The sequence below is a fragment of the Mus musculus genome, chromosome 9 (genome assembly GCF_000001635.26).
Source record: "Mus musculus strain C57BL/6J chromosome 9, GRCm38.p6 C57BL/6J".
Lineage (NCBI taxonomy): Eukaryota > Metazoa > Chordata > Mammalia > Rodentia > Muridae > Mus > Mus musculus.
In genome coordinates this window covers 103,295,910-103,310,910 of record NC_000075.6, presented here as the reverse complement: position 1 = coordinate 103,310,910, position 15,001 = coordinate 103,295,910, and the positions used below count along the sequence as shown (strand labels likewise).

Sequence of the window (15,001 nt, the reverse complement as noted above, 5' to 3'; positions counted from 1 at the left end):
AACAATGTGGTCTTGCAGATTAATATTGCTAATGACATCATAGCCTTCTTAAGTTTAAGCACCCTCAGTCACCTACAGAAACACTTTCAGGTAGAATTATTATCATTAATAAGTGACCTTATTTATTCTTTTAAATTCCATAATTCAAAACTATGTTGCTTCTGATTATTTCTTTTTTCCCCGAGACAGGGCATCTCTGTGTAGCCTTAGCTATCCTGGCCTTAGACCATGCTGACCTTGAACTTAGACACACTTGCCTCTGTCTCTCCAGTGCTGGGATTAAAGGTGCCAGCCACTTTTCTTTTTTCTTTCCTTTCCTTTCCTTTTTTTTTTTTGAGACAGGTCTTATTAATATGTAGCCCTATTTGATCTGGAATTCACTAATCTGCCTTTCTCTACCTTCCAAGAGTTGGGGATTAAAGGCATGCACTACAACACCCAGATTAGAATCCTTTCTTGAAAGATTTTCTGTTCTGCAAAAATTAAATGATTTAAAACAAAACTCACTGACTGTAGAAAAAAAAGTAACTTTTCTTTTAAATCAAAACAAAGCACTTAACCAGTGTCTCTACAATCATATTCCACTTTCCCCAGGGAAGAGCACACCAATACATATAAGTAACATTATGCAGACTAAGCGGGTTGTATTTATCTAAGATTATGTATATATTTATGCATATAACAATGAAAAAAAGATTATAAATTTGAAAACTTGAAAAAAAAAGCAAGGAATGGTGTATGAGAGGATTTGGAGGGAGGAAAAGGGATGAGGAAATGATGGAATTATATAATAATCTTTAGAAAAAAATACCACTGGGAGCCATGCACAAGTCTGCTGGCTGTGAACCCCACGTGTGAGGCCTGTAGCTGTGAACCCCACGTGTGAGGCCTGCTGCTGTTGAGCCCTGGGTAAGTCAGGTGGGGGCAGCCCGGCTGCTTTCAGTGCTTACCCGTTTGTCTTTATCCAGGCTTGTACAGGATACAGTTACGTCAGACATTATCATGTTGTAGACTGGATGCTCAGCTCTTGGGACACATTGCTGGTGGCGCATACAAAATGTGACCACTTGAGGACCAACAATCCTGCAGCCAAGCTGTAAAAAGTTTGGGACAAAATCACAAAATTAAACTTGGGACATTTTATTAGTTACTCACAGAAGCTAACAGCTACTGCAGAAAACCATGAAATGTTAGGAGAAAAAGACTATCACATAATTTCTCAAGCAAGCACTAAATAGACACGCACCCTCCAAAGCAAAACCACAAGAGCGCTCATAACTGCCTCCAAAACTTCAACCACTTAAAACAAACTTTCCTCCTTGTCTTATTATTATCATTATTAATTTTAAAAAGTTAAGAGCACTTATTGTTCTTACAAAGGACCTAGGTTTGGTTCCCAGTACCTTAGTCAGTAGCTTACAACCTGTAACTTCAATTCTAAGGGATCCAATGCCCTCTTCTGACCCCCAAGCGTATCAAGTGTGCACATGGTGCACCAACATGCATGCAGGTAAAAACTCTTACAACATAAAACTTTTTATTATTTTAAATTATATGATGTATGTATGTATGTATGTATGTATCCTTATGTAGGTATACACACATTTTGTACAGATAAACCTGGAGTTGGAGGTACTGGAACCGGCATTATAAGCAGTCATGAGCCACCTGACATGGGTGCTGTGAATCAAATTCAGATCCCTTGAAGTACGTGCCCTGAACCACTAGGGCACCTTTCCCAAGAAATACAATCTTAATGCAATAATCTTATGCTATAACAACTGAGAAACATTCAAGTATGCTTTTCAAAAAAGCAACAGCCAATAAAGCAGCTCAGATATCTAAGAACCCCAAGCCCAAAGAATCCCAAGGTACTCGTAGCACTCATGATAGTTTTCATGAAGAATGAGACCCTACACACGCATGCATGTACACACACACAGACAGACAGACACATCACACACAAGCACAGGTACACACAGATTAAAAGAGAGGGTGAAAGAGCAAATAAGTATTCTAGAAACAGCAAACCTGTTTAAGGTGATCAAAAACAGTGCCACTGAAACGGTCACAGATATAAAGCGATTTGTCATTCTCTCTTATCTTCAATGCTTCCTCATCTGTAATAATCTGAAGATAATCTTCTGATTGTAATTCCTTTATTGACTGAAAGAAAAAACAAGTAAGATTGTAGTAGAAATTAGTACCCTAAATTTAAGTCCTACTAAGTGCTCAGAGCTAATTTCAAACCCAGCCCTTTCCTTATTAAATAAAGCTTCTCACCTAGACCCATGCATGCTTCTCACCTAGACCCATGCAGAAGCCTCTGAACTGGTCTCCTCTCTATTCTTCACAGTTAGTAATCCTTTTAAAGAAACCACCCAGGAGCTGAGCAGAGGGTTCAGTGGGTAAAATGCCTGCAGTGTAAGCTTGGGCATCTGAGTTTGGCCCCATGTAAAAAGCCTAGTGTGGAGGCATGGACTCACAATCCCAATACTGGGCAGTGGGGTGGGTGCCAGAGACTGGAGCCCACCAGATCCCTGGCCAACCAGTCTAGCAAATCAGTGGGCTCTACAACAGTGAGAAATTTATCTCAAAAAAATAAGATGGAGAGAAACTGAGGAATATAGCAGAAATGAACCACTGGACAAAAAGAAAGGGCACATGGATCAGTCCCAATTCTTCCCCCCCCCCCCCCGCCCCCCATTCAGGGTTTCTTTGTGTAGCCTTGGTTGTCCTGGAACTTAACTCCGTAGTCCAGGCTGGCCTCCATTTCATAGAGATCTCTCTGCCTCCCAAGAGCTGGGATTAAAGATGCATCAGCACCATACAACTTCATGACTACAAAATCATAAAATTTAGCCCTCACTTATCTCAAGTCTCATCTTTACATCCACCTTCCTGGCTAATTCCAGTCATCCCCAAACCGTACACCTGGAAGATACTAATGACCTACTAAGCGGTTCTGCTTCTGGTCCTACTACAGGAGCTACTCTTTTCTTAAGCTTTCATTGGAAGTGGTTCTTCACTGCAATAACGCCTGCTTCACTGTCACTTCCTAGAGATACCTGTCTAGATCTTTCTAGATACCACGGTGGGTTTGCTTTGCAGCACCGGGAACTAAAACCAGGTTTTTATGCACACTATACAACTACCACTAAGCAATATTCCCATGGTCATCCTGCTTTCTAACTACACTCCCTCTACCACTTGACTACATTTTATGAAGGAAAAAAAAATGGTTCTTTTTGTAAATGTACATAGTTTTATTTCTTCCCTGTGAGAAGGAATGTGTTGGTTCTGTTAAATGGCTCATCAGGTAAAAGTGCCTGCCATTCAGCCTGAGAACCTCAGGGTAAAAGGAGAACCAACTGCTTCAAGTTGTCCTCTGACATCTACACATGTACTGTGGTATGCAGATACTATTCCGAATGCATGTGCACAAGAGCACCCACATAAACACCATCCCCACACACCAACACAAATGAACATTCCATGATGTATTTTGTTTATAAGCATATCCGGATACCTAGTACCTTATACAAGACCCTAGTCTATAATCTTAAGAGAAATAGTTTGCTTTTTTTTAAATTCAGTTTTAAGCTGTAACCCTTCCATGTCTTTCTCCTCCAACAAACATCCTCTGGAAAACCTTAAATTGTTTTGGCTTTTTCTTTTTCATTTTCCCACAGTACTAGACCCCTTATAACACATTACATAGGTACTAGGTTTTGGGGCACACACCTGTAATCTCAGCATGCAGGAAACTGAGGCAGAAGCACAGAGTTCCAGATCAGTCTGGGCTACACTGTGAGACTCAGTCTCAACTCTTTCACTGCCCCCATACTGTGTAGTTTCTTGCTTATCACCTGATTAATACCGATTTCCTGTTCTATGTATGCTGAAAGAGGAGAGATATTTGCTTGTTCTGATCATTGGTGTACCCCAAGTATTATGCTAGAGGAAAACCTGTCAGATGACGGACACTCAATTGATGATTGCTAAGTGAGTGAACTTTAAAAAACAAAACAAACAAACAAACAAAAAAAAAACAGCTAACTTCTCAAACCTGAATATGCACTGGGACTTTTGTTTAAAATGCATATTCTAATTGTCAAATGTGGGTTGGGATCCCAAGGCTCTGCATTTCTAATAGATTCCCAAGCTACAAGGACATTACTAGGGTTTGTGAATGGCAAAGCTCAAAACTACTCCCATCATTCATTCATTCATGAATATGTGTGTGTGTGTGTGTGTGTGTGTGTGTGTGTGTGTGTGTGTGTATGAGAGACAGAGAGAGAGAGACAGAGAGAAAGAGAGAGAGCAAGCAATGAACCAAAACTATTGCATTGTGACTCCGTTTTTCAGTGCTTAAAGGATCAATGGGGTTAGTAAACAAAACAAGTCAGGAACTCTAAGTCAGAGGACTGGGAAGATGGCTCAGACACACACACAAACAGACACAGACCGGGCGGGGGTAGGGGATCAAACTGTAGGTTAACATCCAATTGTCACAATAGATTTCAATCCTCCCAAAAAATATAATGGTAAACTTGCATCAACTAAAAATTATATAGCAGTGATTTATCTGTATTAAGCATATGCTATAGCAAAATTTCATTAAAATTATCTACTTCTAAGACATAAAATCCAACAAAGCAAAAACATTTAAAACATGAAAATGAGCTCAAGTATCAAATAAGACATATCCATTAATTCTTACCTCAAGAGCTTTAAAAAAGCATTCTGAATTGTCCGAAGACTTTAAAAACTTCACAAGAAACGGCTCTTGGTCATTTCTGGACATAGCTGAACTGTGAGAATAAGGCAGTCAAGAAGAACAAAAGTCAGTCAGTCAATCAGGGAATTAAATGTACAAGTCAACTATTTTTGTAGGGTTTTTGGTTTTTTTTTTTTTTTTTTTTAGTTTTGAGACAAGCCCTGGCAGTCCTGGAATTCGCTCTGTAGACTAGGTCTGCCTGGCACTCAAGAGATGCTCGGCCTCTGCCTCACTCAAGCTGGCAAAAAAGGGAGTGTGCCACTACCGCCCGGCCTGCAAATCAACTATTTTCTTATGCAGACAAGAGTGCCTAAGACATAGCTATCTGGCTTGGTTCATCAATTCATTCAAGATGTTTACAAAGGGCCCCAGAAGGTGGGCAAAGTCGAAGAAGAAAAAAAAGGACACGGATCCTTGCAAACGTGAGAACAAAATGAACGTTCCTGATTGAATCCCCTGAGACCCTTGGTTTGGTCCTCAGTCACTCACTGTTCACTTGCATGGGGCTTAAGACGACGCAGGGCGCCGCTGCGGCTACGGGTACCCACAGCCCGCAAGATTTGCTCCTAAGTTAACGAACTCTGAACGCAAGCAGCCACCGTGCAAGGTCGTGCACGCTCGGCCCAGCTCCCAGGGAAAGGAGCGTCCAGGCCGCGGCTCCCCAGGGACCTGAGGCCCACCCGCCGGTTAGGAGAGGCGCGAAGGCCGCAAGAGGCGCCGGGCGGCCACGCCGGCCGGGAGGAGCCGAAGCTCGCTCACCTAGGTGGAGCCCGAGGGCCCACGGGCACCAAGTCGGGGGGCGCGCGGCCGGCAGGACGGCGGCTGGGGTCGGGCGCCAGCCCGGCGCGCAGCCCCCGCCCTCGGCGGCGCCCCCAACCCGAAGCTAACGCTGCAGAACCCGGAAGGGCCAAGACCGGGAACCGACTTTCGCGCCAACCGAGCGGACGCCACACCTCTTCCGGAGGAAGTGGCGTCATCGGGGCCCCCGCTCTGGGAAGCGGAGCGGTCGGAAGAGGGCGGTCCTTGGGCACGCTTTCCCGAGATGCTCTGGGGTCTGGGTTTGCGGCAACAGTTTCGGCTGCGGCGCAGCTCATCGTTCGTGGCGAGGGCCTGCGGGCGGCCGGACCGATCAGCCTTAAGTCCAGAACGTGCAGAAGTGGGGCGAGGGGGTCCAGTGGCGAGTTCTCCTGACGGTGCCGGGGCAGCGCATGAAGCTAATAGCGGCTTGTGGGTGGGAGGATGTTAAGAAAGTCAAGGTCTGACTCCCCAAAGTGGATGAACAATCAATCCTTACCAAAGCCAAAAACAGTAACGGAAAGAAGACTGGGTGATGAAAGGCACGCTAGATTATTGATTAGGTTATATTCACATTCAAGACTTTTAAAATATGTATTTCTAAGCCGAGCAGTGGTAGAGCACACCTTTAATCCCAGCACTTGGGAGGCAGAGGCAGGCGGATTTCTGAGTTGCCAGCCTGGTCTACAAAGTGAGTTCCAGGACAGCCAGGACTATATAGAGAAACCTGTCTTGAAACTCCACCCCCCCCCCCCCAAAAAAAAGTATTTCTAGATATCCTCTATCAGGTGTATAATTGGCAAAGATTTTCTCCCATCTGTATGCTTATTCATTTGATTAATTTTTCTTTGCTGTGCACAACCTTTTAACTTCACGCAATCCCATTTCATTTGTCCGTTGTTCGTATTATATCCTGAGCAACTAGGGCCCTATTCAGAAAGCCCTTGACTATTTTGGTTTCAGGATTTCAGTTCTGACATTAAGGTCTTTAATCCATTTGGAGTTGATATTTGTGTAACGCAAGAGAGATTAAGATCTAGTTTCCTTCTTTTATGTATGGCTATCCAATTTTCCCGGCACAGTTTATTACAGAAGTTGGTTTTTTTCTTTTCTGATGTGTACTTCCGGCATTTTGTGACAAAGAATCTTTACTTAGCCAAACCTGTAGTCTGACTACTGGTCGTTCTCCTTGTAAAAATCCAGTTAGATCCTGCCACCTTTGATAGCTCATGCCCTTTCTCATTTTTCACTGTCCCCAGGTAATATCTGACTATTCTGGCCTATCTACAGTAAGAAAACTCTTAGGTTCTAACCAAAACCCCATTCTTATGTTACCTCTTAAAAGTTGCTAAGGGTAGCCGGGGGCAGTGGTGGATCACGCCTTTAATCCCAGCACTCAGGAGGCAGAGACAGAGGCAGGCGGGATTTCTGAGTTCAAGACCAGCCTGGTCTACAAAGTGAGTTCCAGGACAGTCTGGGCTACACAGAGAAACCCTGTCTCGAAAAACAAACAAACAAACAAACAAACAAAAACAAAAAAAAGTTGCTAAGGGTAAATTATTGATAAAATGCTGAATTATTAGCCACCCCCAGCTTTATTTTATTTTATTTTATTTTTTGAGACAGAGTTTCTGCATAGCCTTGGCTGTCCTGGAACTCACTGTGTAGGACAGGTTGGCCTTGAACTCAAGAGATCTTGCCTTTGCCTCCCGGAATGCTGAGATTAAAGGTATGCCACCACGCCCAACACAAACTCTATTCTTTTAAGTACAATATATTTAGGGTTGCTGGTCACTGTAGTGATTATAATGGTCCTGCTTTAAAGGTATCATTAACTTTTTTCATTTACAGGATATCGATAACACTGGCGCAGAGGTAAATGCCCACTAGGGAAAAGAAGGGAAATACTTAGTATTGGAGGTAAGGGTCTGAGGATGTAGCTCAGTTGGTAGAGCACTTGCCTAGCATAAAAGTCCCTGGGTTCCATCTTCAGGGCCATATAACACTGGTTGCATCCTAGCTAAGCAGGAGGTATCTTGGGATACATGAGACCCTGCAGTGCCTTGAAGAAATTATTAGAGCTGTGAAAAAGAAGCCACAGTTGATGTCTAAAATGCAGTTCTGTCCTGAAGTTGTCATCATATCTGTAGGATACTTGATAGGTCACCAAGGACTGAGGAGAGTCAGGGCAAGAACTAAAGCAGAGGCCAAAGACAACCAGGCTTACACCCACTGCTTGCTCAAGCCTGCTTTCTTAGATCACCTAGGATCACCTCCCCTGGGGTGGCACCACCCACAATGGTCTGGGCCCTCCCACATCAATCACTAATCAAGAAAATGCCCTTCAGAGCAGTCTATAGGCGATCTGATAAATGACCATGGTATATGTTTATGCATTTAACACAGTATATTTTTACTTTGATTATGTGTGTTTGTGCACATGAATGTAATGCCCATAGAAGCCAGGAGGTGGCATCAAATCTCCAGAGCTGGAGTTACAGGCAGTTGGGAGCTGTCTAACATGGAAACAAAACTTGGGTCCTCTGGAAGAGTAGCAAATTCTCTTCACCACTGACGCACCTCTGCAGCCCCACCACAACATACATTTTATTGAGGCGTGTGTTATGTATGTTCACATGTGTGCAGGTACACATGTGTGCTCAAGTATATGACAGTCAGGTGCCAGCCCCAGCTGTTATTCCTCAGGTATCACCCACCTTGATGTTTTTTTTTTTCTTTTTTTAGTTGAAAAGGGCTCGTTTGTTTTACTTAAAGGGTTTTATATTTAAATTCCCAGCATTTCAAGTGAATATGTATAAATACAAGAGAGCTTAGCAAACAGCCTCTATTGCTACAGAGCTAACTTGAAGTGGCCTAGCAGCTATGAAAGCTGATAGCTTCAGCTAGCTGGAAAGTACAGCCTACCGACAGTGTGAGTTCCAGGGAGAGGGCTCTAAAGTAGAATGCCAACATCACATGTAGATTGTTCCCGGCTGTGTTTAAGTAGATCGTGTAAGGAGACACTCTGAGAAAAAAGTGGCTTCCTTGCCAAAAAATGTAGGGGGCTACATTGTTAGAAAAGCCAATTGTATCTAGGTCCTAAAAAGAAGAGAAACCTAAGAGGCTTTTGAGTCATGGCCATGAGAGCCTATATATGGAGGAAAGATGGAGGAGTATAGGACTCTTCTGGGCTGAGTAGGCGCCATCAAGTGAGATATATTCCCATTCCAGAAACAATGGCTTCAATGTCTGTTGTTTCAGGATTCTGGAGTTAATATTCTACCTTTATCCTTACCACCAACATCGTTCGTTCTCTCTCTCTCTCTCTCTCTCTCTCTCTCTCTCTCTCCCTCCCTCTCCCTCTTTCCTCCCTCTTTCTCTCTCCCTCTTTGGTTTTCTGTGATTCTGTTTCACTCTATGGCCAGGCTGGGTTGGAACTCATTATGTAGCCCAGGCTGGCCTAGTGCCTGTGCTGTTCCTCCTATCTCAGCCTAGCAAATGCTTGGATTGTAGCAATGAGTCATCACAACTGGTCCATGCTTCTTTCATGGATGACTGTCTTGTTACTTGAAGGAGACTTACAATGGCTCCAAAGGGTCAGAGTCCACAGTGGTCGGGGCAGCATAGCAGCTGGCAGCTTCCTCAGCTCTTGAACTACAAACACAAGGCAGAGCAAACTGCAAGTAGGCAAGTCGTTTCGTTTGAGTCTTAAACTCCAACCCCAGTGATCTGCTTTGTCCAAGCGCGACTGCACTGACTTGGGTCGGAGAGTCATTCTTCAGTAACATGGTCCTAAGCGGGAGATGGACATTAGATAAGAAGATAGAGAGAAAATCTGGGGTCGGGAGGTCTCATGCGAGCTATGTCTTAGGACAAGCAACTACAGCATCTCAGACACCATTTTGAGAGAAGAAATGGGACTAAGTCAGCAGAAACTGTCCTACGAAGGGACGAAGTCAACAGGAAGGTAATCAAACAGTGTTGCACAAGGGGAGCAAGGGGTATCTCAAGAACATTACAGACCGGGTACACAGTGGCCTTGGACTGATAACCATAGCCCCACACGCTGGGAAGAGAACAGAAGCTACAGATCCCCACCCAAAAGCCCTGGCCCAGGGCCATTACTGGGTCTGCCAAGCAGGTTCATTCTCCGTACATCAGAGCCTCAGGAAAAGACTCCGTTGATCTGACCATCAACAGAGCATTACCTAAACCTCCCCAAAACAGCACCGATGTTTTAGGATTTCTATTTTTGTGGTTAAACACCATGACCAAAAGCACCTTGAAGAAGAGACATTTATTTAATTCTACAGCTTGTAACCCATTCATGGATGTCAGGGCAAGAATTCAAGGCAGGAACCTGGAGGCAGAAACTGATGCAGGAGCCACGGAGAGGCACCACTTACTGCTTAGTCCTTATGATTCACACAGGCTGTTCTCTTGTAGCACCCGGGACCACCTTCCCAAGGGACCCCCATTGAACTGGGCCCTCCCATATCAATCATCAATCAAGAAGAACATGGACCTCAGGCCAATCTGGTGAAGGCATTATCTCAATTGAGGTTCTTTGTTCCCAATTAACAACTCTGATTTGTCTCAACTTGACCTAAAACTAGCCAGCACCTGCACCCCATCACCTGAAGACAAATTGTTCAAATGCCCAAGACTTTGGGGGTATTTCTCACTCAAGCCACCACATCCCTCTTACAGACCTCTGGACAGTGTTACCAACTAGCAAGTGTTTCTTTGCTCTTACATACCTTGGGACAGTGTTACCAACTAGCAAGTGTTTCTTTGCTCTTACATACCTCTGGACAGTGTTACCAACTAGCAAGTGTTTCTTTGCTCTTACAGACCTCAAGACAGTGTTACCAACTAGCAAGTGTTTCTTTGCTCTTACAGACCTCTGGACAGGGTTACCAACTACCAAGTGTTTCTTTGCTCTTACAGACCTCAAGACAGTGTTACCAACTACCAAGTGTTTCTTTGCTCTTACAGACCTCAAGACAGTGTTACCAACTAGCAAGTGTTTCTTTGCTCTTACAGACCTCTGGACAGTGTTACCAACTAGCAAGTGTTTCTTTGCTCTTACAGACCTCTGGACAGGGTTACCAACTACCAAGTGTTTCTTTGCTCTTACAGACCTCAAGACAGTGTTACCAACTAGCAAGTGTTTCTTTGCTCTCACATACCTTGGGACAGTGTTACCAACTAGCAAGTGTTTCTTTGCTCTCACATACCTTGGGACAGTGTTACCAACTAGCAAGTGTTTCTTTGCTCTTACAGACCTCTGGACAGTGTTACCAACTAGCAAGTGTTTCTTTGCTCTTACAGACCTCTGGACAGTGTTACCAACTACCAAGTGTTTCTTTGCTCTTACAGACCTCTGGACAGTGTTACCAACTAGCAAGTGTTTCTTTGCTCTTACAGACCTCTGGACAGGGTTACCAACTAGCAAGTGTTTCTTTGCTCTTACAGACCTCAAGACAGTGTTACCAACTACCAAGTGTTTCTTTGCTCTTACATACCTTGGGACAGTGTTACCAACTAGCAAGTGTTTCTTTGCTCTTACAGACCTCTGGACAGTGTTACCAACTAGCAAGTGTTTCTTTGCTCTTACAGACCTCTGGACAGGGTTACCAACTAGCAAGTGTTTCTTTGCTCTTACAGACCTCAAGACAGTGTTACCAACTACCAAGTGTTTCTTTGCTCTTACATACCTTGGGACAGGGTTACCAACTAGCAAGTGTTTCTTTGCTCTCACATACCTTGGGACAGGGTTACCAACTAGCAAGTGTTTCTTTGCTCTTACAGACCTCTGGACAGTGTTACCAACTAGCAAGTGTTTCTTTGCTCTTACAGACCTCAAGACAGTGTTACCAACTAGCAAGTGTTTCTTTGCTCTTACAGACCTCTGGACAGGGTTACCAACTACCAAGTGTTTCTTTGCTCTTACAGACCTCAAGACAGTGTTACCAACTAGCAAGTGTTTCTTTGCTCTTACAGACCTCTGGACAGTGTTACCAACTAGCAAGTGTTTCTTTGCTCTTACAGACCTCTGGACAGTGTTACCAACTACCAAGTGTTTCTTTGCTCTTACAGACCTCTGGACAGTGTTACCAACTAGCAAGTGTTTCTTTGCTCTTACAGACCTCTGGACAGGGTTACCAACTACCAAGTGTTTCTTTGCTCTTACAGACCTCTGGACAGGGTTACCAACTAGCAAGTGTTTCTTTGCTCTCACATACCTTGGGACAGTGTTACCAACTAGCAAGTGTTTCTTTGCTCTTACAGACCTCTGGACAGTGTTACCAACTAGCAAGTGTTTCTTTGCTCTTACAGACCTCAAGACAGTGTTACCAACTACCAAGTGTTTCTTTGCTCTTACATACCTTGGGACAGTGTTACCAACTACCAAGTGTTTCTTTGCTCTTACAGACCTCTGGACAGTGTTACCAACTAGCAAGTGTTTCTTTGCTCTTACATACCTTGGGACAGTGTTACCAACTAGCAAGTGTTTCTTTGCTCTCACATACCTTGGGACAGTGTTACCAACTAGCAAGTGTTTCTTTGCTCTCACATACCTTGGGACAGTGTTACCAACTAGCAAGTGTTTCTTTGCTCTTACAGACCTCTGGACAGTGTTACCAACTACCAAGTGTTTCTTTGCTCTTACAGACCTCAAGACAGTGTTACCAACTAGCAAGTGTTTCTTTGCTCTTACAGACCTCTGGACAGTGTTACCAACTAGCAAGTGTTTCTTTGCTCTTACAGACCTCTGGACAGTGTTACCAACTACCAAGTGTTTCTTTGCTCTTACAGACCTCAAGACAGTGTTACCAACTAGCAAGTGTTTCTTTGCTCTTACAGACCTCTGGACAGTGTTACCAACTAGCAAGTGTTTCTTTGCTCTTACATACCTCTGGACAGTGTTACCAACTAGCAAGTGTTTCTTTGCTCTTACAGACCTCTGGACAGTGTTACCAACTACCAAGTGTTTCTTTGCTCTTACATACCTTGGGACAGTGTTACCAACTAGCAAGTGTTTCTTTGCTCTTACAGACCTCAAGACAGTGTTACCAACTAGCAAGTGTTTCTTTGCTCTTACAGACCTCTGGACGGTGTTACCAACTAGCAAGTGTTTCTTTGCTCTTACAGACCTCAAGACAGTGTTACCAACTACCAAGTGTTTCTTTGCTCTTACAGACCTCAAGACAGTGTTACCAACTAGCAAGTGTTTCTTTGCTCTTACAGACCTCAAGACAGTGTTACCAACTAGCAAGTGTTTCTTTGCTCTTACAGACCTCAAGACAGTGTTACCAACTAGCAAGTGTTTCTTTGCTCTTACAGACCTCTGGACGGTGTTACCAACTAGCAAGTGTTTCTTTGCTCTTACAGACCTCAAGACAGTGTTACCAACTAGCAAGTGTTTCTTTGCTCTTACAGACCTCAAGACAGTGTTACCAACTAGCAAGTGTTTCTTTGCTCTTACAGACCTCTGGACAGTGTTACCAACTAGCAAGTGTTTCTTTGCTCTTACATACCTCTGGACAGTGTTACCAACTAGCAAGTGTTTCTTTGCTCTTACAGACCTCTGGACAGTGTTACCAACTACCAAGTGTTTCTTTGCTCTTACATACCTTGGGACAGTGTTACCAACTAGCAAGTGTTTCTTTGCTCTTACAGACCTCTGGACAGTGTTACCAACTAGCAAGTGTTTCTTTGCTCTTACAGACCTCTGGACGGTGTTACCAACTAGCAAGTGGTTCTTTGCTCTTACAGACCTCTGGACAGTGTTACCAACTAGCAAGTGTTTCTTTGCTCTTACAGACCTCTGGACAGTGTTACCAACTAGCAAGTGTTTCTTTGCTCTTACAGACCTCTGGACAGTGTTACCAACTAGCAAGTGTTTCTTTGCTCTTACAGACCTCTGGACAGTGTTACCAACTAGCAAGTGTTTCTTTGCTCTCACATACCTTGGGACAGTGTTACCAACTAGCAAGTGTTTCTTTGCTCTTACAGACCTCTGGACAGTGTTACCAACTACCAAGTGTTTCTTTGCTCTTACATACCTTGGGACAGTGTTACCAACTAGCAAGTGTTTCTTTGCTCTCACATACCTTGGGACAGTGTTACCAACTAGCAAGTGTTTCTTTGCTCTTACAGACCTCAAGACAGTGTTACCAACTACCAAGTGTTTCTTTGCTCTCACATACCTTGGGACAGTGTTACCAACTAGCAAGTGTTTCTTTGCTCTCACATACCTTGGGACAGTGTTACCAACTAGCAAGTGTTTCTTTGCTCTTACAGACCTCAAGACAGTGTTACCAACTACCAAGTGTTTCTTTGCTCTCACATACCTTGGGACAGTGTTACCAACTAGCAAGTGTTTCTTTGCTCTTACAGACCTCAAGACAGTGTTACCAACTAGCAAGTGTTTCTTTGCTCTTACAGACCTCTGGACGGTGTTACCAACTAGCAAGTGTTTCTTTGCTCTTACAGACCTCAAGACAGTGTTACCAACTACCAAGTGTTTCTTTGCTCTTACAGACCTCAAGACAGTGTTACCAACTAGCAAGTGTTTCTTTGCTCTTACAGACCTCTGGACAGTGTTACCAACTAGCAAGTGTTTCTTTGCTCTTACATACCTCTGGACAGTGTTACCAACTAGCAAGTGTTTCTTTGCTCTTACAGACCTCTGGACAGTGTTACCAACTACCAAGTGTTTCTTTGCTCTTACATACCTTGGGACAGTGTTACCAACTAGCAAGTGTTTCTTTGCTCTTACAGACCTCAAGACAGTGTTACCAACTAGCAAGTGTTTCTTTGCTCTTACAGACCTCTGGACGGTGTTACCAACTAGCAAGTGTTTCTTTGCTCTTACAGACCTCTGGACAGTGTTACCAACTAGCAAGTGTTTCTTTGCTCTTACAGACCTCTGGACGGTGTTACCAACTAGCAAGTGGTTCTTTGCTCTTACAGACCTCTGGACAGTGTTACCAACTAGCAAGTGTTTCTTTGCTCTTACAGACCTCTGGACAGTGTTACCAACTAGCAAGTGTTTCTTTGCTCTTACAGACCTCTGGACGGTGTTACCAACTAGCAAGTGGTTCTTTGCTTGCAGGTGTTTTCTGAGCATGAGGAGTCTGCTGTTCTGTCTGCATAACAAAGCAGGTGTCTCCAGTGGATATATGACCGATGAAAAAGAACTGACAGGAAGCTGTATAAAGCCTTTATTTTTGTGCCCCTTGGCTCGTAGAATTTCCCCAGTGGAATTAAGCCTCAGTCTTGACAGTGGCTACTGACTTGTTAACACATTGTTTGAATGCCTTTTCCTCTTCCTGTCTCATTTCCCCATTTGTTGAGCCTTTGCTAATCAAATTAAGCATTAGAAATATCTTAAGCCAGGCGTGGTGGCGCACACCT

General features: G+C 43.8%; 1 protein-coding gene across 3 annotated transcripts in view; it reads right to left on the bottom strand.

Moving 5' to 3' along the window:
* The window catches only part of Topbp1 (topoisomerase (DNA) II binding protein 1), a 45,262-nt gene extending 39,518 nt beyond the window's left edge, over nucleotides 1–5,744 (bottom strand). Inside the window, exons 1-4 of one of the 3 annotated variants that reach the window (XM_006511706.4) lie at nucleotides 5,540–5,744; nucleotides 4,724–4,814; nucleotides 2,032–2,166; nucleotides 951–1,094 (exon numbers count right to left, since the gene is read on the bottom strand). In XM_006511706.4, coding sequence (XP_006511769.2) covers nucleotides 951–1,094; nucleotides 2,032–2,166; nucleotides 4,724–4,807 — 363 coding nt within the window. In that variant the 5' untranslated portion in view covers nucleotides 4,808–4,814; nucleotides 5,540–5,744. Of the gene's footprint in view, nucleotides 1–950; nucleotides 1,095–2,031; nucleotides 2,167–4,723; nucleotides 4,815–5,269; nucleotides 5,505–5,539 lie in introns of those variants that run through there. The other 2 variants (NM_176979.5, XM_006511707.4) reach the window with 2 other exon arrangements.
* Nucleotides 5,745–15,001: the final 9,257 nt, after the last annotated feature.